At 44.0% G+C, this 27,747-nt stretch overlaps 1 protein-coding gene across 7 annotated transcripts in view; it reads right to left on the bottom strand.

Moving 5' to 3' along the window:
• LOC143283637 (uncharacterized) overlaps positions 1 to 27,747 on the bottom strand; it is a 393,825-nt gene that overhangs the window by 94,759 nt on the left and 271,319 nt on the right. For all 7 annotated transcript variants that reach the window (XR_013055424.1, XR_013055425.1, XR_013055423.1 and 4 more), the window contains 8 exons: positions 27,690 to 27,747; positions 26,194 to 26,733; positions 22,740 to 22,977; positions 20,379 to 20,485; positions 11,885 to 12,008; positions 8,792 to 8,989; positions 5,140 to 5,305; positions 110 to 281 (listed from right to left, as the gene is read on the bottom strand). The exon at positions 27,690 to 27,747 is cut by the window's right edge and continues 5 nt beyond it. Coding sequence is in view for 4 of the 7 variants with exons in the window: in XM_076589820.1 (XP_076445935.1) it covers positions 110 to 281; positions 5,140 to 5,305; positions 8,792 to 8,989; positions 11,885 to 12,008; positions 20,379 to 20,485; positions 22,740 to 22,977; positions 26,194 to 26,733; positions 27,690 to 27,747 (1,603 nt within the window). In the remaining 3 variants the exon portion in view is untranslated. The remainder of the gene's footprint in view (positions 1 to 109; positions 282 to 5,139; positions 5,306 to 8,791; positions 8,990 to 11,884; positions 12,009 to 20,378; positions 20,486 to 22,739; positions 22,978 to 26,193; positions 26,734 to 27,689) is intronic.

The following is a 27,747-nucleotide window of genomic DNA, read 5'->3' as shown; positions in this document are numbered from 1 at the left end:
ACTGCCCATGACCCCACAGAACCCCCTCCACACTCCCCCAACGACTGCCCATGACCCCACAGAACCCCCTCCACACTCCCCCAACGACTGCCGTTGACCACCCACACACCTGGTGAGTGTTGTAGTACAGGGTCTGTCCAGCAAAGTCCCAGGTGCTGTAAGTGACCTCAACACCTGCGTCGTTCTTCACAGTCCATGGTTGAATGACAATACCGTCTGTGATGTTTTCTCCTTTCGTCCCTTCTGTCTTCTTTCCCGCACTCATCAACGCTCGCAGCAAGCTGAGTTCATCAAACAACAGGAACGCTCATCAACGCTCGCAGCAAGCTGAGTTCATCAAACAACAGGAACGCTCATCAACGCTCGCAGCAAGCTGAGTTCATCAAACAACAGGAACGCTCATCAACGCTCGCAGCAAGCTGAGTTCATCAAACAACAGGAACGCAGCAGTTCTGTTTTAAAGCTTCTTATCCATTGAGCAATCTCTTAAGAAAGAAGAAACTATTCACTCACATATTATTTATTTTGTGAGACAAGGCAAGGCAACTTCTTGGACAGAACAGTTCTCTCATAAGAGAAGAAATTGACACTTGTTATCCACTGGGCAATCTCTTAAAAAAACAACAACCAACTATTCACTTACATGCTATCTATTTTGTGAGACAAGGCACGGTTGACACAACACAAGATGAATGTAATTCAGGAAACATATTTAACATTGTGCTCATCATACACTACTTCACACAGCAATGTATCAATTACAATGGCCACACCAACTGATTGGTTAATATTTCATTGTGCTCCGTTTGTCTTTGAATTCATGCAGTTGGATAATATTTCACTGTGCTCAGTTTGTCTTTGAATTCATGCAGCTGGATAATATTTCATTGTGCTCATTTGTTTATGAATTCCTTTTATGTATTGTTTTACCAGTGCATATATTTATATAGGACAGCACACAGCCAGTTTGTAGCATGCTGCAATGACTTCTTTTTCATTCTACATTTGACTGCAGATGTTTTAAAATTCACATTTTCTTTTGCTGATTTTTTTTTTTTTTTTTTTCAAATACTATATTTGACTGTTGTACAAATTCATTGTTAATTACATATTTGGTGTTTCCAAAAACAAAACAAAAAAAGACAACTACACCCCCACCTCCTCCATGATGGGAGAAAAGGCAAGTGATTAGATCAATGGGATGAAACTTTTGGCAAAAAACCAGTATGAGGAACAAAGACAGGCCAAAACACAGAAAATAGACTGAGCAGAACAAAACAAACTACAACCAACACTTACATTCACAACTCATCTCTCATGGTCATGTCTACAGACAAACTACAACCAACACTTACATTCACAACTCATCTCTCATGCTCATGTCTACAGACAAACTACAACCAACACTTACATTCACAACTCATCTCTCATGCTCATGTCTACAGACAAACTACAACCAACACTTACATTCACAACTCATCTCTCATGGTCATGTCTACAGACAAACTACAACCAACACTTACATTCACAACTCATCTCACATGCTCCAATCTACAGACAAACTCTCAATCAACAGTCAGCTCTACCAAGTACCCCTCTCAGTCAACAGTCAGCTCTACCCAGTACCCCTCTCAATCAACAATCAGCTCTACCCAGTACCCCTCTCAATCAACAGTCAGTCAGCTCTACCCAGTACCCCTCTCAATCAACAATCAGCTCTACCCAGTACCCCTCTCAATCAACAGTCAGCTCTACCCAGTACCCCTCTCAATCAACAGTCAGCTCTACCCAGTACCCCTCTCAATCAACAGTCAGTCAGCTCTACCCAGTACCCCTCTCAATCAACAGTCAGCTCTACCCAGTACCCCTCTCAATCAACAGTCAGCTCTACCCAGTACCCCTCTCAATCAACAATCAGCTCTACCCAGTACCCCTCTCAATCAACAGTCAGCTCTACCCAGTACCTCTCTCAATCAACAGTCAGCTATACCCAGTACCCCTCTCAATCAACAGTCAGCTCTACCCAGTACCCCTCTCTATCAACAGTCAGTCAGCTCTATTCAGTACCCCTCTCAATCAACAGTCAGCTCTACCTAGTACCCCTCTCAATCAACAGTCAGCTCTACCCAGTACCCCTCTCAATCAACAATCAGTCAGCTCTACCCAGTACCCCTCTCAATCAACAATCAGTCAGCTCTACCCAGTACCCCTCTCAATCAACAGTCAGCTCTACCCAGTACCCCTCTCAATCAACAGTCAGCTCTACCCAGTACCCCTCTCAGTCAACAGTCAGCTCTACCCAGTACCCCTCTCAGTCAACAGTCAGCTCTACCCAGTACCCCTCTCAATCAACAGTCAGCTCTACCCAGTACCCCTCTCAGTCAACAGTCAGCTCTACCCAGTACCCCTCTCAGTCAGTCAGCTCTATCCAGTACCCCTCTCAATCAACAGTCAGCTATACCCAGTACCCCTCTCAATCAACAGTCAGCTATACCCAGTACCCCTCTCAATCAACAGTCAGCTCTACCCAGTACCCCTCTCAATCAACAGTCAGCTCTACCCAGTACCCCTCTCAATCAACAATCAGCTCTACCCAGTACCCCTCTCAATCAACAGTCAGCTCTACCCAGTACCCCTCTCAGTCAACAGTCAGCTCTACCCAGTACCCCTCTCTATCAACAGTCAGCTCTACCCAGTACCTCTCTCAGTCAACAGTCAGCTCTACCCAGTACCCCTCTCAGTCAACAGTCAGCTCTACCCAGTACCCCTCTCAATCAACAGTCAGCTCTACCCAGTACCCCTCTCAGTCAACAGTCAGCTCTACCCAGTACCTCTCTCTATCAACAGTCAGCTCTACCCAGTACCCCTCTCAATCAACAATCAGCTCTACCCAGTACCCCTCTCAGTCAGTCAGCTCTACCCAGTACCCCTCTCTATCAACAGTCAGTCAGCTCTATCCAGTACCCCTCTCAATCAACAGTCAGCTCTACCCAGTACCCCTCTCAATCAACAATCAGTCAGCTCTACCCAGTACCCCTCTCAATCAACAGTCAGCTCTACCCAGTACCTCTCTCAATCAACAGTCAGCTCTACCCAGTACCCCTCTCAGTCAATAGTCAGCTCTACCCAGTACCTCTCTCAATCAACAGTCAGCTCTACCCAGTACCCCTCTCTATCAACAATCAGCTCTACCCAGTACCCGTCTCAACCAACAGTCAGCTCTACCCAGTACCTCTCTCAATCAACAGTCAGCTCTACCCAGTACCCCTCTCAATCAACAATCAGCTCTACCCAGTACCCGTCTCAACCAACAGTCAGCTCTACCAAGTACCCCTCTCAATCAACAGTCAGCTCTACCCAGTACCCCTCTCAGTCAACAGTCAGCTCTACCCAGTACCCCTCTCAATCAACAGTCAGCTCTACCCAGTACCCCTCTCAATCAACAGTCAGCTCTACCCAGTACCTCTCTCAGTCAACAGTCAGCTCTACCCAGTACCCCTCTCAATCAACAGTCAGCTCTACCCAGTACCCCTCTCAATCAACAGTCAGCTCTACCCAGTACCCCTCTCAATCAACAGTCAGCTCTACCCAGTACCCCTCTCAGTCAGTCAGCTCTACCCAGTACCCCTCTCTATCAACACTCAGTCAGCTCTACCCAGTACCCCTCTCAATCAACAGTCAGCTCTACCCAGTACCCCTCTCAATCAACAGTCAGTCAGCTCTACCCAGTACCCCTCTCAATCAACAGTCAGCTCTACCCAGTACCCCTCTCAATCAACAGTCAGCTCTACCCAGTACCCCTCTCAATCAACAGTCAGCTCTACCCATACCCCTCTCAATCAACAGTCAGCTCTACCCAGTACCCCTCTCAATCAACAATCAGCTCTACCCAGTACCCCTCTCAATCAACAGTCAGCTCTACCCAGTACCCCTCTCAATCAACAGTCAGTCAGCTCTACCCAGTACCCCTCTCAATCAACAGTCAGCTCTACCCAGTACCCCTCTCAATCAACAGTCAGCTCTACCCAGTACCCCTCTCAATCAACAGTCAGCTCTACCCAGTACCCCTCTCAATCAACAGTCAGCTCTACCCAGTACCCCTCTCAATCAACAATCAGCTCTACCCAGTACCCCTCTCAATCAACAGTCAGCTCTACCCAGTACCCCTCTCAATCAACAATCAGCTCTACCCAGTACCCCTCTCAATCAACAATCAGCTCTACCCAGTACCCCTCTCTATCAACACTCAGTCAGCTCTACCCAGTACCCCTCTCAATCAACAATCAGCTCTACCCAGTACCCCTCTCAGTCAGTCAGCTCTATCCAGTACCCCTCTCAGTCAACAGTCAGCTCTACCCAGTACCCCTCTCAGTCAACAGTCAGCTCTACCCAGTACCCCTCTCAATCAACAGTCAGCTCTACCCAGTACCCCTCTCAATCAACAGTCAGCTCTACCCAGTACCCCTCTCAATCAACAGTCAGCTCTACCCAGTACCCCTCTCAATCAACAGTCAGCTCTACCCAGTACCCCTCTCAATCAACAATCAGCTCTACCCAGTACCCCTCTCTATCAACACTCAGTCAGCTCTACCCAGTACCCCTCTCAATCAACAGTCAGTCAGCTCTACCCAGTACCCCTCTCAATCAACAATCAGCTCTACCCAGTACCCCTCTCAATCAACAATCAGCTCTACCCAGTACCCCTCTCAATCAACAGTCAGTCAGCTCTACCCAGTACCCCTCTCAATCAACAGTCAGCTCTACCCAGTACCCCTCTCAATCAACAGTCAGTCAGCTCTACCCAGTACCCCTCTCAATCAACAGTCAGTCAGCTCTACCCAGTACCCCTCTCAATCAACAGTCAGCTCTACCCAGTACCCCTCTCAATCAACAATCAGCTCTACCCAGTACCCCTCTCAATCAACAATCAGCTCTACCCAGTACCCCTCTCAATCAACAGTCAGCTCTACCCAGTACCCCTCTCAATCAACAATCAGTCAGCTCTACCCAGTACCCCTCTCAATCAACAATCAGCTCTACCCAGTACCCCTCTCAATCAACAATCAGCTCTACCCAGTACCCCTCTCAATCAACAATCAGCTCTACCCAGTACCCCTCTCAATCAACAGTCAGTCACACCTGGTCTTCCCTGCTCCTCCCAGGCCGACAAACATCAGCTTGGTTCGGCGACACTCGGTGAAGCCACCAGCCAGTCGTTTGAGGTAGGCCTTCACTGACTCCATGCCGCGACTCACCACTTCATTGGGCGGAGTTCTCAGTGATGGACAGCTCACCAGTCGGATTTCTGAACATGAATTAAATTTTCTACACATGTTTGTACTGTTCTAGGTATTCTCCAATTCTGATATCAATCACAGTGAAAAAGAAGTTAATTAAAGTAAAGAACACACCTTCTTTTCTAATTATCATCTGCATGGAAATGTGTGTATGACACTTGGAAGCAGCCAGATTCAACTTTTTGTGATTTGACTTCTGTTTGAAAATGTTAGTGTTCCTGAAAATCAAACTGGGTAGACGATACACAAAGAGATAGAGGAATACAGGGGAATCAAAATAAAACAGTCTCAGACACACGCACACGCTTTCTTACATAATGCATACACATGCATGGACATTTTGATTTATGCTGCAACCACATTACACAGGTACACATTAGCCCCCAGGCCAAGGACCTGATTGTAGATATTACACAGGTACACATTAGCCCCCAGGCCAAGCACCTGATTGTAGATATACAGAAGCAGAGCTGTATATCTGTGCAAAAAATTCCACTGTGATGGAATGCTCAGTTCATAAGTTATGCAGATGGAAGGAACATGAAAATCTATCTCTGGCCTGCATGTCAGCACACACAGAGATAGAGACGGACACAGGCACACACACATGCATGCACATATACACACATGTATGCACAAAAGCACACTCACACATGTACACACAGACCTGTACGCACACACACACACACACACACACAGGCTTATACACACATGTATGCACACAAGCACACATACATACACAAACACACACACTCACACACATGCACACGAGCATGACATGACATGACATATAAGACAAAGCTAGGGAATCCAATTTCAGAAAGAGTTGTTGTAAAGCCATGTATGTGTTAACTCATTCTACCCCACAGCCACATGCCGACTACACCTCCCCTGGACCAGAACTACATGAGACCACTGCAGAAAAAAACAGGGTGGTTCACTAAAATGGCAAAAATCAATGGAGAACTGCGGATTTCATTAGTTGAGCAAAGCTTCGTTTTCATGCTTCCGGAATCCATAAATGGTTCAATTCAGAATGCCAACTGTACCAAGCAAGAATAAATGAAATCAAAATAGTGTGTTGGTATGAGAATACTCATACCTTTTCCACAGGAGAAGTAATCACGGTACAAGTTAACTTGTACCTGGAGTAGAATGAGTTAAGTTCTGAGACACATCCAGGCAGTGAAGATGAACTCTCAGACCAACACACAAGGCAGTGATGATGAACTCTCAGACCAACACACAAGGCAGTGATGATGAACTCTCAGACCAACACACAAGGCCATGATGATGAACTCTCAGACCAACACACAAGGCAGTGAAGATGAACTCTCAGACCAACACACAAGGCAGTGATGATGAACTCTCAGACCAACACACAAGGCCATGATGATGAACTCTCAGACCAACACACAAGGCAGTGAAGATGAACTCTCAGACCAACACACAAGGCAGTGATGATGAACTCTCAGACCAACACACAATAGTGAAGATGAACTCTCAGACCATCACACAAGGCAGTGAATATGAACTCTCAGACCAACACACAATAGTGAAGATGAACTCTCAGACCAACACACAAGGCATTGAAGATGAACTCTCAGACCAACACACAATAGTGAAGATGAACTCTCAGACCAACACACAAGGCAGTGATGATGAACTCTCAGACCAACACACAAGGCCATGATGATGAACTCTCAGACCAACACACAAGGCCATGATGATGAACTCTCAGACCAACACACAAGGCCATGATGATGAACTCTCAGACCAACACACAAGGCCATGATGATGAACTCTCAGACCATCACACAAGGCAGTGAATATGAACTCTCAGACCAACACACAATAGTGAAGATGAACTCTAGGACCAACACACAAGGCCATGATGATGAACTCTCAGACCAACACACAAGGCAGTGATGATGAACTCTCAGACCAACACACAAGGCAGTGATGATGAACTCTCAGACCATCACACAATAGTGAAGATGAACTCTCAGACCAACACACAAGGCAGTGAAGATGAACTCTCAGACCAACACACAAGGCCATGATGATGAACTCTCAGACCATCAGACCAACACACAAGGCAGTGATGATGAACTCTCAGACCAACACACAAGGCAGTGATGATGAACTCTCAGACCATCACACAATAGTGAAGATGAACTCTCAGACCAACACACAAGGCAGTGATGATGAACTCTCAGACCAACACACAATAGTGAAGATGAACTCTCAGACCAACACACAAGGCAGTGATGATGAACTCTCAGACCAACACACAATAGTGAAGATGAACTCTCAGACCAACACACAAGGCCATGATGATGAACTCTCAGACCAACAGACCAACACACAAGGCAGTGAAGATGAACTCTCAGACCAACACACAAGGCCATGATGATGAACTCTCAGACCAACACACAAGGCATTGAAGATGAACTCTCAGACCAACACACAAGGCAGTGAAGATGAACTCTCAGACCAACACACAAGGCAGTGAAGATGAACTCTCAGACCAACACACAAGGCAGTGAAGATGAACTCTCAGACCATCAGACCAACACACAATAGTGATGATGAACTCTCAGACCAACAGACCAACACACAAGTGTGTCCACTACCTTTTACCGTCGCTTTGTTTTTGTCCGTGTTTACTTTTGATGGATTGTTTAGTCTGGTTCTTTTCTTGCCCTGCCATTGTTTAGTCTGGTTCTTTTCTTGCCCTGCCATTGTTTAGTCTGGTTCTTTTCTTGCCCTGCCATTGTTTAGTCTGGTTCTTTTCTTGCCCTGCCATTGTTTAGTCTGGTTCTTTTTTTGCCCTGCCATTGTTTAGTCTGGTTCTTTTCTTGCCCTGCCATTTATTCCTCCCCCAGTATCCAATATTTCCACATCCAGATGACATTCAGACTACAAACTTCATTGTGATGTAAGTGATTGTCTTTTTGTCTTTTTTTTAAAGTATTTATATTTGGTTTTAAATATTGTGATATGGTTTAAAGTACTTTCATACTGGTGTTGTGATATGAAATTTTTATCATATTGTGATATACTTCATCATTTATGTATTGAATGTTTGATATGTATGGAAGTATTGTGTGCGATGTTGTGTGCAATGTGGTTTGTGTGTGCGAGTGTGTGTGTGTGGGTGTGTGTGTGTGTATGTGTGTGTGTGTGTGTGTGTGTGTGTGTGTGTGTGTGTGTGTGTGTGTGTGTGTGTGTGTGTGTGTGTGTGAGTGCATTCATGAATTACTGTTAGTATTTGATTGAATGTTTAAGAGCAGGTTTCAGTTTTCAAGTTGTCATTTTAGTGTTCACATGCATGTTTCACTCATCAATTTTCTTTTCCTTACTATTTTTTTTTTCAATGCACAGCGCAAATGAGCACATTTTACTTGGAAAGGTGCTATATAAATCAAATGATCATGATCATTATCAAATCCACCTCATAACAGTGGCACTGTCCTGTGACGGTTACATACGTTTCAAACTGGGCAGATGACCGAGTGAGCCTGGCAAGCTCTCCAGCAAAGGATTGTGGGCCAGTGACAGGTAGGCCAGGCTCTGCAGACGACACATGTGGACAGGAACGGCGGTGATGGCCTGAAAGTCCAGTTTGAGCTCCTCCAGTGACGACAGGGTGAAGACCACCGGTGGGATGCCTCCGTACTCCTCATCATCTGTAGCAAACCAATGTTAACATTAATCAGGTCAACACTGATCAGACGACAGGGTGAAGACCACCAGGGGGATGCCTCTGTACTCATCGTCTGTAGCAAACCAATGTTAACATTAATCAGGTCAACATTGATCAGACGACAGGGTGAAGACCACCGGGGGGATGCCTCTGTACTCATCGTCTGTAGCAAACCAATGTTAACATTAATCAGGTCAACACTGATCAGACGACAGGGTGAAGACCACCGGGGGGATGCCTCTGTACTCATCGTCTGTAGCAAACCAATGTTAACATTAATCAGGTCAACACTGATCAGACGACAGGGTGAAGACCACCGGGGGGATGCTTCTGTACTCCTCATCATCTGCAGCAAACCAACGTCAACATTAATCATACTATTCCACTTACTCCAAGAGGAAGGAGGCAGAATGACTTATCTGCCAATGAAGTGTCCATGAAGGTCAGGGCTCATATCCCATGAAGTGTCCATGAAGGTCAGGGCTCATATCCCATGAAGTGTCCATGAAGGTGAAGGTCAGGGCTCATATCCCATGAAGTGTCCATGAAGGTGAAGGTCTGGGCTCATATCCCATGAAGTGTCCATGAAGGTCAGGGCTCATATCCCATGAAGTGTCCATGAAGGTCAGGGCTCATATCCCATGAAGTGTCCATGAAGGTGAAGGTCAGGGCTCATATCCCATGAAGTGTCCATGAAGGTGAAGGTCAGGGCTCATATCCCATGAAGTGTCCATGAAGGTGAAGGTCAGGGCTCATATCCCATGAAGTGTCCATGAAGGTGAAGGTCAGGGCTCATATCCCATGAAGTGTCCATGAAGGTCAGGGCTCATATCCCATGAAGTGTCCATGAAGGTCAGGGCTCATATCCCATGAAGTGTCCATGAAGGTCAGGGCTCATATCCCATGAAGTGTCCATGAAGGTGAAGGTCAGGGCTCATATCCCATGAAGTGTCCATGAAGGTGAAGGTCAGGGCTCATATCCCATGAAGTGTCCATGAAGGTCAGGGCTCATATCCCATGAAGTGTCCATGAAGGTCAGGGCTCATATCCCATGAAGTGTCCATGAAGGTCAGGGCTCATATCCCATGAAGTGTCCATGAAGGTGAAGGTCAGGGCTCATATCCCATGAAGTGTCCATGAAGGTCAGGGCTCATATCCCATGAAGTGTCCATGAAGGTGAAGGTCAGGGCTCATATCCCATGAAGTGTCCATGAAGGTGAAGGTCAGGGCTCATATCCCATGAAGTGTCCATGAAGGTGAAGGTCAGGGCTCATATCCCATGAAGTGTCCATGAAGGTCAGGGCTCATATCCCATGGTGTCCATGAAGGTCAGGGCTCATATCCCATGAAGTGTCCATGAAGGTGAAGGTCAGGGCTCATATCCCATGAAGTGTCCATGAAGGTGAAGGTCAGGGCTCATATCCCATGAAGTGTCCATGAAGGTGAAGGTCAGGGCTCATATCCCATGAAGTGTCCATGAAGGTCAGGGCTCATATCCCATGAAGTGTCCATGAAGGTGAAGGTCAGGGCTCATATCCCATGAAGTGTCCATGAAGGTCAGGGCTCATATCCCATGAAGTGTCCATGAAGGTCAGGGCTCATATCCCATGAAGTGTCCATGAAGGTGAAGGTCAGGGCTCATATCCCATGAAGTGTCCATGAAGGTGAAGGTCAGGGCTCATATCCCATGAAGTGTCCATGAAGGTGAAGGTCAGGGCTCATATCCCATGAAGTGTCCATGAAGGTGAAGGTCAGGGCTCATATCCCATGAAGTGTCCATGAAGGTCAGGGCTCATATCCCATGAAGTGTCCATGAAGGTCAGGGCTCATATCCCATGAAGTGTCCATGAAGGTCAGGGCTCATATCCCATGAAGTGTCCATGAAGGTTTGGCTCATATCCCATGAAGTGTCCATGAAGGTTTGGGCTCATATCCCATGAAGTGTCCATGAAGGTCCGGGCTCATATCCCATGAAGTGTCCATGAAGGTCTGGGCTCATATCCCAATCTTGCCCTTTCTCCCAAATTTGAGTGAAAATCAAACTGAGCACCCTGTCATTCGGATGAGTTGATAAACTGAGGTTCTGTGTGCAGCATGCACTTTGCACACTTAAACGGAACCCATGATAAAATTGATGTTGTCCTCTGGCAAAATTCTGTAGAAGAAACACACACACTTTTTAGGAACCCATGTCAACATAAGGGTTGTCCTCTGTCAAAATTCTGTAGAATAAATCCACTCTTACAGGCACACAAATATACATGCATCCTCTCAAGGCCTGACTAGGTGCGTTGGGTTATGCTGCTGTCAGACATCTGCCTAGCAGATGTGGTGTCGCGTATATGGATTTGTCCAAATGCAGTGACGCTTCCTTGAAAAACTGAAACTGCTTGAATTGACCATTGTGAAGACATACAAGCAGAAAACAAAGACACTTTGACAAGTAAGGTGGGCATGAGGATGAATGATCTAATCTTTTTATTACAAAGTGTCAGGACCTAATGATCTGATGTAAAATGTCTTGAAGGAATCAAGAATCAAAAACCTTTGACCCCTTTTGGGGCATGCAGGATAATAACAGCAATGGTATTTTATAACCAAATTAAAAGTGAATAGCAATCTTAAAAACAAACATGAAATTGGTCATAAAAACAGATATATAAACAATAAAATCATCTTGTAACCTTTCCCAATACAAACAACAACAACAAAATCTCTTCTCCCTGCTTTCAACTAATTCCAGAAACTGCCAGCAGACTCTTTGAAACAATGGTGTAATCTTGCAACCTTTTCCCATTTTGATAAAACTCCCAACTTTTGAAAACAAAAACTCTCCTCCGTGCATTCAACAGATTCCCCAAACTGCTAACACACTCACTGATGTCCTTGGAGCCGACACGAGGCACGTCCCAGAACAGATGGGCATTGAGGGCTGCTATTTCGTCCGTGTCTAACATGGCGTTCTTGTTGTGGTCAAACTCTGTGAACAGCTTCAGAATTTTCTGCACAAACAACAGAAAGCAACTGCAGGATTTGTAAAGACACCAAACAGAATGTGCATGTGTGTGGCAATGCTTGTCAGCATTCATGTATCCACAGTGTGTGAGTTCATGACAGTGTGTGTGTGTGTGTGTGTGTGTGTGTGTGTGTGAATGCTTGTCAGCATTCATGTATCCATAGTGTGTGAGTTCATGACAGTGTGTGTGTGTGTGTGTGTGTGTGTGTGTGTGAATGCTTGTCAGCATTCATGTATCCATAGCGTGTGAGTTCATGACAGTGTGTGTGTGTGCGTGTGTGTGTGTGTGTGTGTGTGTGTGTGGCAATACTTGTCAGCATCCATGTATCCACAGTGTGTGAGTTCATGGCAGTGTGTGTGTGTGTGTGTGTGTGTGTGTGTGTGTGTGTGTAACAGTTTCCTGTGCAGCCAATCAGTATGTCATCATTCCAGATCATCCAAATCCAGTATAAAAACCCATTAAGTTTTTTTTTCATGTTTATAATAAACAAACGAAAAAGGAAAAAAAACCCAAGTATTTTGTTTTGAACACTCCTGCATCTCTTTAAGATACACAAGCTCACATACAAAAAGTACTGTCAGAGCCACAAATATAACACAACTGTGACTGTCATGCCACCAACTACTCATTTTTTAAGGTTAATGTATGTCCATTTCTTTATTGTCAATCATGGGATTTCCAGGCCAGAATTTGTCTGTTAAAAACTTCTTTTTTCCAACTCTAGGTAAGCGCTAGCCATAGATTGGAAAAAAGGCGTAATTTTATCAAGTGCAATACTTTCAGAAGAAAATCATAGCACACATTTATATTCACACACACACACACACACACACACACACACACATAAGCACACACACACTGATACAATTCAGTACAGAGGTAGGGATGAATTAAACAAACAAACAAACAAACTTCCACAATGATATCAGCTGATTTATATGACTGGTGAGGTTGGCACATGTCTTCTCCCTGTTATCAGTCCAAGATATTATCAGATACTTTGCTAAAGCACCTGACATTTGTGATATGACCTTCCTTGGGAAACATTCTTCACTGTTCTTGCAATTATAATGATCTTCATGATCATCAAAGTAGATGCTAACAGAGCCACTGAATACAGAATACACACAATACTTTATTATTTCAATAAGAGAAATTAATAACAAAAAAATATTTGTGGTGTAAAAGACAAAAACAATCAACCAGAATCTCAGTCATTCTATATGAATGCATAAAAGACACAAAATGCTTTGATGTGAACTTTGAGTAAAACATACAGGCAATAATCTTAGTCATACACAAGTAATAATCACAGCAGACATAAAAAGAGAGAAAGAAATGTTAAAAGTTAACTTGGAAGGTCTGATCATAATTTTATCTCAGAATTACAACAAAGTAAAAAATAGATGTGATGGATACGCCATCAACAAGGCAAGAACTATACTTCAAAACCTTTTGTCTTCGCTTTTGTTTTCTTTTTTCCATTAACATTGTTGTACTGGGCAATCTGGAGGATGTATTCATTTATTCTTTAAAGATCTCATCCCAAATGACCAGTCACAGCAAACAAACAAAAACCACCTGAACTGAACTGTTGTTACCAGGTTATTTTCAGGGGGTTGAAAAGAGCAGCACAATTAGAGAAGCAATCTATTTTAGATACAAAATGATATGCTTACAGGTGAAACTTGTTCAGTTTTAAAGTAACTATGCTCCAAACTGAACAAAGGAATATGACTAAGCCAATAATGTTTCCTATCTCTGTGGCTGCCTTCACCTCTACACTCCATTTCGCTCACTACGATCGGCTTCAGATCCACTCTGTTTACGCATACCCAGATTCAAACACTCAACTGTTGGCCGCCATTCTTTCTCTGTCTCTGGACCTTGCAATTGGAATGAACTTCCTCTTTCGCTTCATCGAGTCTCCGCACTCAGCTCTTTCAAGTCTGGCCTTAAAACCCACCTCTTCCCAAAACAGCCTCCCTTCCCTGCCTCTTCCTTGTCTTCAGTTTCTCCAGTTTTAGAGTTATGCATGCATGTGAATGACTGGTGCGAAAGCGCTCTGATTTGTCTCTGCACAAGATTCAGCACTATATAAATACCATTATTATTATTATTATTAAGTTCACTATCACCTGAACTATTCACCTGAGCACTAAGCCATGTTAGAAATTAAAGCAAATGAAATACCAGAAGCACTGGTAACTGACTAAAAATAATTTGGGGAAGGATAAATGTGAGAGAAGAACAGACAGTTATCCTGTTCCAAAGAATAAAAAAGATACACAAATAAGAGAAAAAACCAGAGAGAAGCACAGAGAAAGAATGGGAGACAGACAGACAGAGAGACAGAGACAGACAGACAGAGAGAGACAGAGAGAGAGAGACAGAGAGAGAAAATCCATATCAAGACATGAAAGCAGGCCATGACAAATCAATGTTTTAATCTAACATTTTGTAACTATGCTCCAAACTGAACAAAAGAATATGACTCAGCCAATAATGTTTGCTTCTATTAACAACTTTTTCCTTCTCTTTTTTACTGTTTGACACTTAACTCACTTCAGACGAATAGTTTTCTCCCTTGCTTTTCCCTACAGACGACCCATTTGTTAGGGTTAGGAAAAAAATTACAAAAAATACAAAATATAAAGTAACTGAATGAAACTCACTGAACTCAACCCACTGACCCCTCTCCTCACGTCCTGTGAATGCCCACCCCCGTGCTGGTAGCTTTCTTCACTGCAGATGCTTTATTCAATGTCTTCATCATCCTTGTCGATGTTGAAACCTTTAGTTTGAAGCATTTCAATCACTTTAGCAGTGGTAAAAGCTGCTGTCATGATCTAGTTTGCTCCAAAAATTTCCACTTGTACCGCCTGCGATGCCATTTTCGATACGTATGCAGATTAGCTTGTTGTGTGGAGTCTTGACCTTGCTGGCTCACTGTGGAGTGTGTTGTTTCAGAATCTCATGAAGAAACTTTCCATTCGATCTTTGACACGATCGCAAAGCCCGGTGTAGCTGCGATTGTTATGCTACCCCATGAGGAAAACATGGAAAAATGTTTAATTGTCGAAACTGCTATAGCATTCCGTCCGGAACACTACCTTATGTCAGGAACGCTATAGTGTTCCATCGTCCGGAATGAGTTAACAAGTAAAAATATGGCATAAAAATAGAAGGAAAAAAGCAATCTGTTCAGCACACAAATGACAAGAATTATCTGTCCAACCATGTTCATTCTCAGATTCCTTGGAAAATGATCATTCCTTCTTTGCCTTACAGAGATAATGCTACATTTTATTAACTCGTTCTGGGGGAAAATAACACACACAGCAGCAGGTCAGAACCTGCTCGGTCTACTATCTATATGGAATTCTGAGCTAGCTGCAGGTCCGAAACTGCTCAGTCTATTATCAATATGGAATTCTGAGCTAGCTGCAGGTCAGAAACTGCTCAGTCTATTATCTATATGGAATTCTGAGCTAGCTGCAGGTCAGAAACTGCTCAGTCTATTATCTATACGGAATTTCTGAGCTAGCTGCAGGTCAGAAACTGCTCAGTCTATTATCTATACAGAATTCTGAGCTAGCTGCAGGTCAGAACCTGCTCAGTCTATTATCTATATGGAATTCTGAGCTAGCTGCAGGTCAGAAACTGCTCAGTCTATTATCTATACAGAATTCTGAGCTAGCTGCAGGTCAGAAACTGCTCAGTCTATTATCTATATGGAATTCTGAGCTAGCTGCAGGTCAGAAACTGCTCAGTCTATTATCTATACGGAATTCTGAGCTAGCTGCAGGTCAGAAACTGCTCAGTCTATTATCTATACAGAATTCTGAGCTAGCTGCAGGTCAGAAACTGCTCAGTCTATTATCTATATGGAGTTATGAGCTAGCTGCAATTCTTTCACCTTGTACCTTAGCTTGAGCTCCACAGGGAACTTATGTCTTCACTGATAGAACCCTTGTCATCTTTGGAGCATCACTTCAGAACAGGGAACTTGTGTCTTCACTGATAGAACTGTTGTCATCTTTGGAGCATCACTTCAGAACAGGGAACTTATGTCTTCACTGATAGAACTCTTGTCATCTTTGGAGCATCACTTCAGAAACTTGTAAACCATTAAAAAGATATGAACTGATATAACCTTTACTCCCATGTTAGTGTTACATAAATATGTCCCAGATCCAACAGTCAATCAGGAAAACTGATACCTTTACGCCTCCCTGTTTCCAAAGAAATCATACGCAGAATTAACTTTGTCATTAAAATCTGGAAATCTGGAAGCAATTATTACTTCAAAAGTAATAGTAAGAACAGCATATGACAACAGTAATAGTAATAGTAAGAACAGCATATAACAACAGTAATAGTAACAACAGCATATAACAACAGTAATAGTAATAACAGCATATAACAACAGCAAAATTAACAGAGATAAAGGGACAGAAAAAAGAGGTAAGGAAGGAAGGAAGGATGGAAGGAAGGAAGGAAGGAAGGAAGTTAGGAAGGAAGTTAGGAAGGAAGGAAGGGAGGGAGGAAAGAAGGAAGGAAGAGAGAGAGGGAGGGAGGGAGGGAGGGAGGAAGGAAGGAAGGAAGGAAGGAAGGAAGGGAGGGAGGAAGGAAGGAAGGGAGTTAGGGAGGAAGGGAGTTAGGAAGGAAGGAAGGGAGTTAGGAAGGAAGGAAGTTAGGGAGGAAGGAAGTTAGGAAGGAAGGGAGTTAGGAAGGAAGGGAGTTAGGAAGGAAGGTAGGAAGGAAGGGAGTTAGGAAGGTAGGGAGTTAGGAAGGAAGGAAGGAAGGGAGTTAGGAAGGTAGGGAGTTAGGAAGGAAGGAAGGAAGGTAGGAAGGAAGGGAGTTAGGAAGGTAGGAAGGAAGGGAGTTAGGAAGGAAGGAAGGAAGGAAGGGAGTTAGGAAGGAAGGAAGGAAGGGAGTTAGGAAGGAAGGAAGGAAGGATGGGTGTGTGGGATTGACAATGGACATAGCAACAGATGGATAGAGAGAAACACAGAGAATTTTTTTTTTTTAAAGGCCAACTTCACAGGTTGACTGGAACATAACGTTTGGTACACAAGGTGTGCAAAGTGGCAAGTGATCAGCTTGCAAGCTGGTGTGTTTGTTTATAAGTAAGCATGAGGACCAGCAGAGAGGTCAGTATGAACTGTGAAGAGGGAAGGGCTGCACAACAGGCTGATTGATGGACTGCTGGCTAGTAAGCATAAGGACCAGCAGAGAGGTCAGTATAAACTGTGAAGAGGGAAGGGCTGCACAACAGGCTGATTGATGGACTGCTGGCTAGTAAGCATAAGGACCAGCAGAGAGGTCAGTATAAACTGTGAAGAGGGAAGGGCTGCACAACAGGCTGATTGATGGACTGCTGGCTAGTAAGCATAAGGACCAGCAGAGAGGTCAGTATAAACTGTGAAGAGGGAAGGGCTGCACAACAGGCTGATTGATGGACTGCTGGCTTGGCTAGCAGGTTGATTTATAAATCACATCATTCAGTTTCAGTTTCAGTAGCTCAAGGAGGCGTCACTGCGTTCGGACAAATCCATATACGCTACACCACATCTGCCAAGCAGATGCCTGACCAGCAGCGTAACCCAACGCGCTTAGTCAGGCCTAGAGAAAAAAAAAAAAAAAAAAAGGTGTATAAATGATAGATAAGCTTACACAAATAAATAAATAATAAATAATAACTATAATGTAAAAAAAAAGAAAAAAAAAAGGGTAAAACATGAAGACACACATTCACATATACACCCACACATGCATAACAGATATGCACCGAACATACAGTTTCACAGATATGAAAGCACAGTCAAATACATATAAACGTACATGAGCTCCAACACACACACACACATCACACACGTTACCCTGCACCTCCTCTACCCCCCTCCTCCACACACTCATTTCTAGTCTACGTATCACAGCTTCCACGGCACACACACACACATACATACACACACACACACACACACACACACACACACACAGATGAACACTTACTTGTACAAGCGCACACACATATGCCCATATCTCCACACACATATGTACAAAGATAGATATATATATATATATATATATATATATATACATATATATATATATATATATATATATACGTTCCAATATCCTGTTGCTCCCACAGTGTAGGCATGCATACACTCACATACCTCATCCTCTACCCCACCTCCCCCCGCACCCCCACCTCCCCCTCACACACACACACACACACACACACACACACACACACACGCACGTGCACAGAACTCTACTGACACTTGTGTACACTTACACTCTCGCGCATGCACAAACGCACTCAAAAATACAGACCCACACATGCACACAAACACACACATACACACACGCACAGAGGCTGATTGGCCGCAAGAGGGATGGGAAAAGATCTCTGATGCCAAGAAAGTGGCGTCTAGTGTGTTGCTCAGTCTATTGTATTTGGAAAAGCCCACACAGACTCTGTTCCGTTTTGAAGAAATTTGCGCAATGTTGGTTTGGAAATGATGCCGATATTTGTTTGATTAGCAAAGCATCGTGCTCTACCTTTCATGTTAGACTTACGGCCACTCCCTCTCTCTGCTTTTATTTCTTTGAGGCGATCGATGGTGTGATGGCCTTGTACCTGTTCTTTTTGATATTCTTTGACTTTTCTGAGGATTTCCGATTTTCCTAGATGTAGGCCGCTCGTTGGTGTTGCGTTACCAGCAAGTCTGTCAGCTCGCTCATTTCCCTTAACACCTGCATGTCCCGGGCAGTATGACCATGTGAGTTTTTTAATCTGAAAGTTGCGCATTGCCTTATGCCACTCTAGGCTTCCCATTCCGTTTTCAATTTTCTGTATGAGGTTCATCGAGTCGGTTAGAATCATGGCATGTTGGTTTCCGGGCGTATGGATGGACGATAGCCACTGGAGGGCATGTGTCACAGCTTCAACTTCCATCGTTAGGCTGGAGGTTGTGACTTTGTAGGCAGCATTCTCTTCCCTAACTGTTTTTCCATTTTGTTTCGCAGTGAATCCCCAACCAGATTGGTCTTTGGTGACTGAGCCATCTGTGTATATGATGATGTCCTCTTCTTTACTGTTTTCTTTTATGAGTAGTTTCACTTCCGCATCAGTTTTGCCCTCTGGCCATTCCCGACAATGTCTTCCTAGAGTGGGTGAAATGGCTGTGTTGAATAGATGGTTGAGGTTTTCAGGGGTTTTCTCCCATTCTTTTGTTTCTTTCAGGTCTTGTAGTCGGCATACTAGCTGGATTGTGTCTTCTGCTAGCCCCATCCATGATCTTCCTCGTCCTAGGCGGCTGCCTTTTGGTTCTTTGACTGCGTCATGCAGTGGGTTTTGAGGGTTTTCTAATGCTTTGAAGTAGGTCTTGACCTGTTCTAACTTGTTTCTGGCCTGCACTGAAGGAAGGTCAAGCAGGTATCGCATGGTTTCTGTGGGCGTGTCTTTTGTTGTTCCAAGGATCAGCCTCATAGCTTCATTTTGGACTCTTTCTAATTTTAGGAGGTTGCTTTGAGACGGTGTTGTTAGCCCAAGTCCGTAGTCGATCACACTGAGGACGAGTGATTGGTATAGCAGGAAGAGGTGGCGTTGTTCAATACCTTTGGTTGCCATTGCTTTTAAGACTGAAAGGCCCTTTTTGCATTTGAGAACAGTATTTTCCGTATGTTTTCTGAAGGTCAGCATCCTGTTGAAGTGTATTCCTAGGTAGCGTAGGCATTCAGTTTTCTCGATCTGAATCCCATCGAGTGACACAGAAGGTGGTGATTTGCTCGCGGTTCTGTTGTTGAGGGTGCACAGCAACGTTTGGGCTTTCGCTGGATTGATGGAAGATCCTGTGTCTTTGCACCATTGAGCAATATTGTTTAGTTGTTTCTGGACGGCTTTAGTTCTTTCCTGAGCATCTTTCAATCACATCATTAAGTTTTACTAGAATGTATAACACTTTTCTTTTCTCTTTTTTATTCAAATAACATGTCTTTAAAAAAAGAAAAAAAAACACATACCCATCCTAAAAATAATAAATAAGTGAAAGTAAGGAAAAAATAATATTTGCATCAGAATAAAGACTATAATCTATTGAAGTTATTATCTGTGCAATGTATCTTTTGTTTAAAAAAAACACATCAACATATGGTATGTACAATCAGTTGGAAAATAAAACATTACAGAAGATATATTGCAAAACACTGACATCTTGCAATCACCACCATGAACACAAGCACAGCATTTACTGACAACCCGTTACTAGATAGGGGAAAACTAAGTTACCATGATTACATCCAAATAAATACACACTCAGCAAAAAACAAATCTCAACTCACATCTTGTCCAAGGAATGCTCGCAGGTATGGGTGCTCATCAAACCAGGTGGAATATTTGTCCAAGGGCAGGCTATTCTTGTTGCCCTCCATCGTCAGCCATGGCATTCCTGTAGCAGTCAATAAAATCACAGTGTTTATTTAAAAAAGAAAAAAAAAAAAAAATCAGCAACAGATTCAAGCAAAAACAAAAACAAAAACAAAAAAAAGAAAAGAAAAAAGAAACAAAGAAAAAAAGAAATCACCGAATGTCAGAAGATGTCCCTCACTTCAGCTGAACTTGGGCAAGAGTAAAAAGTAATCTCCAACGGATAGTTAAGGATTTACAAGGTCCAAGAGCCCTTTACAACCATTGGGGCAGTGAATTCATATAGTCCACTGTGTCTAGGGCTCAGCATAGGAAGGCAGTGAATTCATATAGTCCACTGTGTCTAGGGCTCGGCATAGGGAGGCAGTGAATTCATATAGTCCACTGTGTCTAGGGCTCGACATAGGAAGGCAGTGAATTCATATAGTCCACTGTGTCTAGGGCTCGGCATAGGGAGGCAGTGAATTCATATAGTCCACTGTGTCTAGGGCTCGGCATAGGAAGGCTGTGAATTCATATAGTCCACTGTGTCTAGGGCTCGACATAGGAAGGCAGTGAATTCATATAGTCCACTGTGTCTAGGGCTCAGCATAGGAAGGCAGTGAATTCATATAGTCCACTGTGTCTAGGGCTTGACATAGGAAGGCAGTGAATTCATATAGTCCACTGTGTCTAGGGCTCGGCACAGGAAGCAGTGAATTCATATAGTCCACTGTGTCTAGGGCTCGGCATAGGAAGGCTGTGAATTCATATAGTCCACTGTGTCTAGGGCTCGGCATAGGAAGGCAGTGAATTCATATAGTCCACTGTGGCTAGGGCTCGGCACAGAAAGGCAGTGAATACATATCCACTGTGTCCAGGGCTCGGCATAGGAACGCAGTGAATTCATATCCACTGTGTCCAGGGCTCGGCATAGGAAGGCAGTGAATTCCTATCCACTGTGTACTGGGCTCGGCACAGAAGGGAAGTGAATACATATCCACTGTGTCCAGGGCTTGGCATAGGAAGGCAGTGAATTCATATCCACTGTGTCCAGGGCTCGGCATAGGAAGGCAGTGAATTTATATCCACTGTGACCAGGGCTGGGCACAGGAAGGCAGTGAATTCATATCCACTGTGTCCAGGGCTGGGCATAGGAAGGCAGTGAATTCATACCCACTGTGTCCAGGGCTGGGCACAGGAAGGCAGTGAATTCATACCCACTGTGTCCAGGGCTCGGCATAGGAAGGCAGTGAATTCATATCCACTGTGTCCAGGGCTGGGCACAGGAAGGCAGTGAATTCATACCCACTGTGTCCAGGGCTGGGCATAGGAAGGCAGTGAATTCCTATCCACTGTGTCCAGGGCTGGGCACAGGAGACAGTGAATTCATACCCATTGTGTCCAGGGCTGGGCATAGGAAGGCAGTGAATTCCAATCCACTGTGTCCAGGGCTGGGCATAGGAAGGCAGTGAATTCCTATCCACTGTGTCCAGGGCTGGGCACAGGAAGGCAGGACCCAATCCTCTCCTCTCCCTGTTTTCACATCCCCCAACTGAAGACAGGTGGAGTGAGGAAAATCAGAGTAACGAGCCTTTCCTGAAAGACACAACACCAATCTGAAATACCGCTCCCAACTTGTGATCACTGGTGAACACTGGATCTCCTTAATCACACAAAGAGACGCTAAACACTGAATGAGAACAAAAGGAGGGAAAAGGAACCCCAAAACAACAACAAAAAGCCCACCCACCCAGCTCTCAACCCCCAAAACCCCTCCACCACACCCCCACCACTCACCACCCACACAGCTCTCAACCCCCAAAACCCCTCCACCACAACCCCACCACTCACCACCCACCCAGCTCTCAACCCCCAAAACCCCTCCACCACACCCCCACCACTCACCACCCACACAGCTCTCAACCCCCAAAACCCCTCCACCACAACCCCACCACTCACCACCCACCCAGCTCTCAACCCCCAAAACCCCTCCACCACACCCCCACCACTCACCACCCACCCAGCTCTCAACCCCCAAAACCCCTCCACCACAACCCCACCACTCACTACACCCCCACCACTCACCGCCCACCCAGCTCTCAACCCCCCAAAACCCCTCCACCACACCCCTACCACTCACCACCCAGCTAGTTCTCAACCCCCCGAAACCCCTCCACCACACCCCCAGCATTCACTACACCCCCACCACTCACCACCCACCCAGCTAGCTCCCAACCCCCCAAAACAAACCCCTCCACCACACCCCCACCACTCACTACACCCCCACCACTCACCACACAGCTGCAGCGAACGCAGACGCTGCAGTTTCTGCAGCTCCATGGGCAGGTCGGTCAGAGGGTTGTAGTTGAGGTCCAGCTCTGTCAGCTCCGTCAGGTTGCCCAGCGCCGGTGGAATCTCCCGCAGCTGGAGACCTCTGAGGACCAGGACGGTCAACCAGCTGGACGTCGGCACACGGTTCGGCAGGGACGTCAGCGGCAGGTTCTTCAGCACCAGGACCATCAGTTCTGGAACCTGACAGACAGACAGAAAGACAGACAGACAGACAGAATGATAGACAGACAGACAGAATGACAGACATTAACATTAGAGACGTCAGATTCTTCATCTTCATCACCAGGACCTTCAGTCCTGGAACCTGACAGACAGACAGACAGAAACACAGACACTAAACATCAGAGATGTCAGTGGCAGATTTTTCACCACTAGGACCAACAGTGCTAACAGCAGACAAACCAACAGATAGACATTAAACAACAGAGATGTCAGCGGCAGATTTTTCAGCACCAGGACCATCAGTTCTGGAACCTGACAGACAGACAGACGCTTAATGTCAGAGATGTCAGCGGCAGATTTTTCAGTCCTTGGACTGCCAATTCCAGAATCAGACAGACACAAAGAAGGCCAACAAATCATAAAAATAAAGACAAATGTAGCCAAGCACTAGGCTGGCTTCACTGACTGTCTACCACACCAGCTATAGCAGATGCCGTTTTTGCAACTAACAGCCGGTCTTCAATGACCCGTGCAGAATGTGCGATGTCATTCCCAGTTTAAATGCAAAGCACATTCTAATCCTATTCCCTAATCATCTATTAAATCAAGTCTCTGTATCGTTCACTGCAATATTATATTTGTTGTGCTTAGACACACACTTGAATCAGTTAAGCACCAAGTTGTGATAGCGTTAGCTTGGCGAGGGGCCTTTTAATTTTTAGTAGAGATATGTTTAAAGAATTAACACATCCTTGCAAACAATGCCAAGTTGTAACAAGGTACACTTGGTGGTAAAGGGCTGTGGTTTAGGGATGGATATGATTTGGAAAAAGAACTGAAACATTAAAGGGAATATAATTTGGATCTATTTTGAGATGGATCTTTATCATGTTGTAAGAATATTTTGAAGGATCAAAATCCTGTCGTTGATTAATCAAGGATGAATATCCTGTCAGTGATGCCCCTTTTGTAGCTGTGTACCCGAGTGGTTAATGGGTACAGTACAAAAGAACTAACTAATGATGATTTACTGTACTGAAGGATAGACAATAATTCCTGCACACAGGCCAGGAACATACAGAGGCCAGTCACAAAAGGTTTTTTTTACCGTTTTATTTCTACAATAGTTATTTAGAAAATAAGAATAAAGAGAAGAAGAAGAGATAAAACAGTGCCTGAACAGACACAAGTAAACAGATGTCATTAAGCACAAAATGTCAGCACAAGTTAATAGTAATGCACATATATACATATTACATGGAAAGACTACCACTCGGTTTGGGATAAGCAACAATATTAGATAAGATAATGCATGTGTGTGAAGACCAAACACTGACATCAAATGACATTTCTAATACATTTAAAAAGTGTAGATAAAGTGGTTAAAGCTAAGCTGATTTAGTGAAAGTATACTGACAGTATAGATTAGGTAAAGCTTATACTGTGTCACAGTGACTCAAATGAATCAGTTTATCGTACAGCACTACACCTGAGTAAGCTGTATAGGAGAGTGTGCATGATAACTAAATTACAACTAACAGACTGTGATACATATCAGATGGTTTTAACAGATAACTGATGTTAATCCAACGCTATCTTGTAATCTTGACAGAATACTACACACATCTTAGAGTAATGAGAGTCAGTGCAACACTGTAGCATCATAACTGATATCAGCATGTGAAATAATACATGAATAGTAAACAAGATAACAGAATCAGTGGCTTTGATAAAATACTGCCAAACAAAGAGACCTGATAGTCATCTGTGTACAACCCAAAGGCTGGAAGAACCATCATGGCTTAACCATTAAGTGGTGAATGAACTTACACAAGTAATCCATTGCATCAAAGACAAACATCAACATAGCTAAGCTTGTGTTCAACGTTTAAAACTCCTCTGCCAGAGCGGGATAAGTAACCTAACCTTCATCAGTGACAGCAAATGAGAAAGAACTCATCATATGCATTCACTAGAACATTCTCAAACAAACTATCAGTGTCCAGAGACGTCACTGACTGTGACATTAAGAAGAATCAAATAGAATACTGCTCCAGCATATGACGTCATGGCAATTATTTAGATCAATCATAGCCGAACTGTGACTAAATGTCAAAGCAATAGCTGAACAAAGCAATATCAACATACTCATATGAACACAAGCACTGTACTGAAGAATACAATTTACAAATCAACACATTCTACACACTAGTACTTATAGCAATACGTAGTGAGATGTCAGCCTCTGGGACAACACACACATACACACACACACACACACACACACAGACTGCTTGCGACACGGCAAGAGAGAAAGAGAGCAGGCACCAGCCAGACTGGCCAGGTGAAAAGTGACCACTGATCACCCACCCCGTCTCTTTATGCAAGTTAAGCGGACTGCAAAGTCAGTCGCATGTGCTGTGAAGCAGATTGGCTCAAATCAGGCTAAATCTGATAAGAACTGTTTCTTACAAGGTGTTTAGTGATTGATTTCTAAATGATTCCTGAACCGATTTACATCCGATAGGTTGCAAAAGAAAGAGCTCAACACTTACTTTCTAATGAGTATAAAACGAAGTGTTGATTATTTAAGATGAATTTATAATCTTAATTTAAGTCACCTGAAAAGGATCAGTTTTAATGAGCTCATCGCAGAAAATTACAAACTGCGTTAAATCAGTTTAACGTAGACAAACATAAATGAGATATATTTAAAGATGGAATTGCAACGATTCTGCCAGTATATAATACTTGTAGTTTACTGATCCCACAAAAAAGATATTAATTAAATATGCTGCGTCAGAAACACAGATGTTAGCTCACCCAATCGTGTACAGTGACGCTGGTTATGGAGTGGTGTGTGGTGAGACAAAATGACGTAAGCTTAGCATCAGTTGAAATCTTTAGACTGACAAATGATTAAACTGAAATCAAGTATGCTTCTGATTTAAGTGTGTGTCTAAGCACAACAAATATAATATTGCAGTGAATGATACAGAGACTTGATTTAATAGATGATTAGGGAATAGGTTTAGAATGGGCTTTGCATTTAAACCGGGAATGGCGTGACACATTCTGCGCGGTCATTGAAGACCAGCTGTAAGTTGCGAAAACAGTGTCTGCTATAGCTGGTGTGGTAAACAGTCAGTTAAGCCAGCCTAGCGCTTGGCTACACACACACACACAAAAAAACACAAACAAAAAAGAAAAAAAAAGGTGACGCATGTACTGCACCTCAAACAGGTCAGCAGGGAGGGTCTTGACCTCACTGTCAGCCAGAACCATCTTCTCCAGCTGTCGACACCCAGAGATGTTGGATGGAAGCTCCGTCAGCTTCTCACACTCCTGCAGCTCCAGAACCTGCAGGTTGTGGAACTTCTTGAAGAAGTTGTCCGGCAAGGCTTTCACGTCATGCAGGGCGCGCTCAAAAGCGTTGACGGTCTCCCCGTACGGATCGTAATAGTCCAGGCTGAAAGTGGCGGCATTCTCAGGCATCAGTACAGGCTCGATGGACAAGAGGTGTGCTTTGCAGACGATGGTGAAGCACACCTTGCTGGACAGGTAGAATCGTCGTTTGAATACACAGTGGGGGTCCTCGATCTCGCTGCTAGTGAAGGTGGTTTTGGCATGGTCATCGTCATGGGAGATGGTGGCGTTGATCGTCTTGGTGCCGTCCTCCTGCGCAATCTGGTACTCCAGACCTCCGCACTGCTCAGCGTAGATGTTGCACAGTGAGGCGTACACTGACAGCAAGGACGTCATGGCAGACTCCACCTGAAATAACAGGTGAATTTACAGACGGAAGTGTGAAGTGACGGCCTTGTGGTGATGTGCCGCGCTAGAAAGCCAACGTCCATGAGTTCACATCCCACACATACACCAGGATATTCAGCCCTTGAATGGTGGTCTGGGTGCTCCTCAATTGGATCACATGACAAACCCAGTTCATGTGTGCAAGATACACTTAGCACACGTGAAAGAACCAACAGAAACAAAAGGGTTGTCCCTGGCAAAACTGTGTAGAAAAATTCAGTTTGATAGTTTTACATAAACACTTGCCCACAGAAAAAAAAACTCTCATACAAAATTAACTCAGTAAGGTGTATGCAAAAATCGCAACCAGATCTAGCAAAACCATCAACTCAAAGCTGACACATTATCTTCCCTGATAAATGGCTGCAACCATTTTGGTTGAGACTGACTGACTTCATTTGTGACACATTATGTTTTGACATCTGGTCAGCTAACATTCTACGATTAAGTTTCTAAAAACTACAGACTTGAACTGTATCTGATCTATTTCATGAATACTGAACACTGAATAACCATGAGCAAACTTTCCATAAGTGCACATGATGTCAACATAGAAAGCAGCAGATACACGGGAACTGACAAAAGTGTGCAAAACCTGGTACGTTATATGAGCTTCATTTACTTGAAAATGTATAAAAAAAAGATACAACCATTTAGTGAATGGAATAAAGTCTAAATTAACAAATTCTGATGATACTGATACAGTCAGTCATACATACAAATACAACACTGTACAACCTCGAATGGTAGACTTCATAAAAAGATGTTTCAAAGTACACATCAGGTTATAACACACACACATCTTACATTCAGTTTGGCTGGGTATACCCTTTGTTGCCGTGTCCATGAACCTTTATTAATGGTTTTCATTACTCTGATTTGAATCTAACTGTCATTCCCATTCTGATCAAACTCACCTGTGCTCGTGGCACAGCCGGCTTTCCTCCAGAAAATATCATGTCATACTGTGGCAGA

The sequence above is a fragment of the Babylonia areolata genome, chromosome 7 (genome assembly GCF_041734735.1).
Source record: "Babylonia areolata isolate BAREFJ2019XMU chromosome 7, ASM4173473v1, whole genome shotgun sequence".
Taxonomy (NCBI): domain Eukaryota; kingdom Metazoa; phylum Mollusca; class Gastropoda; order Neogastropoda; family Buccinidae; genus Babylonia; species Babylonia areolata.
Note: the sequence above shows the minus strand (reverse complement) of the source record. Positions and strands in the feature narration are given on the sequence as shown.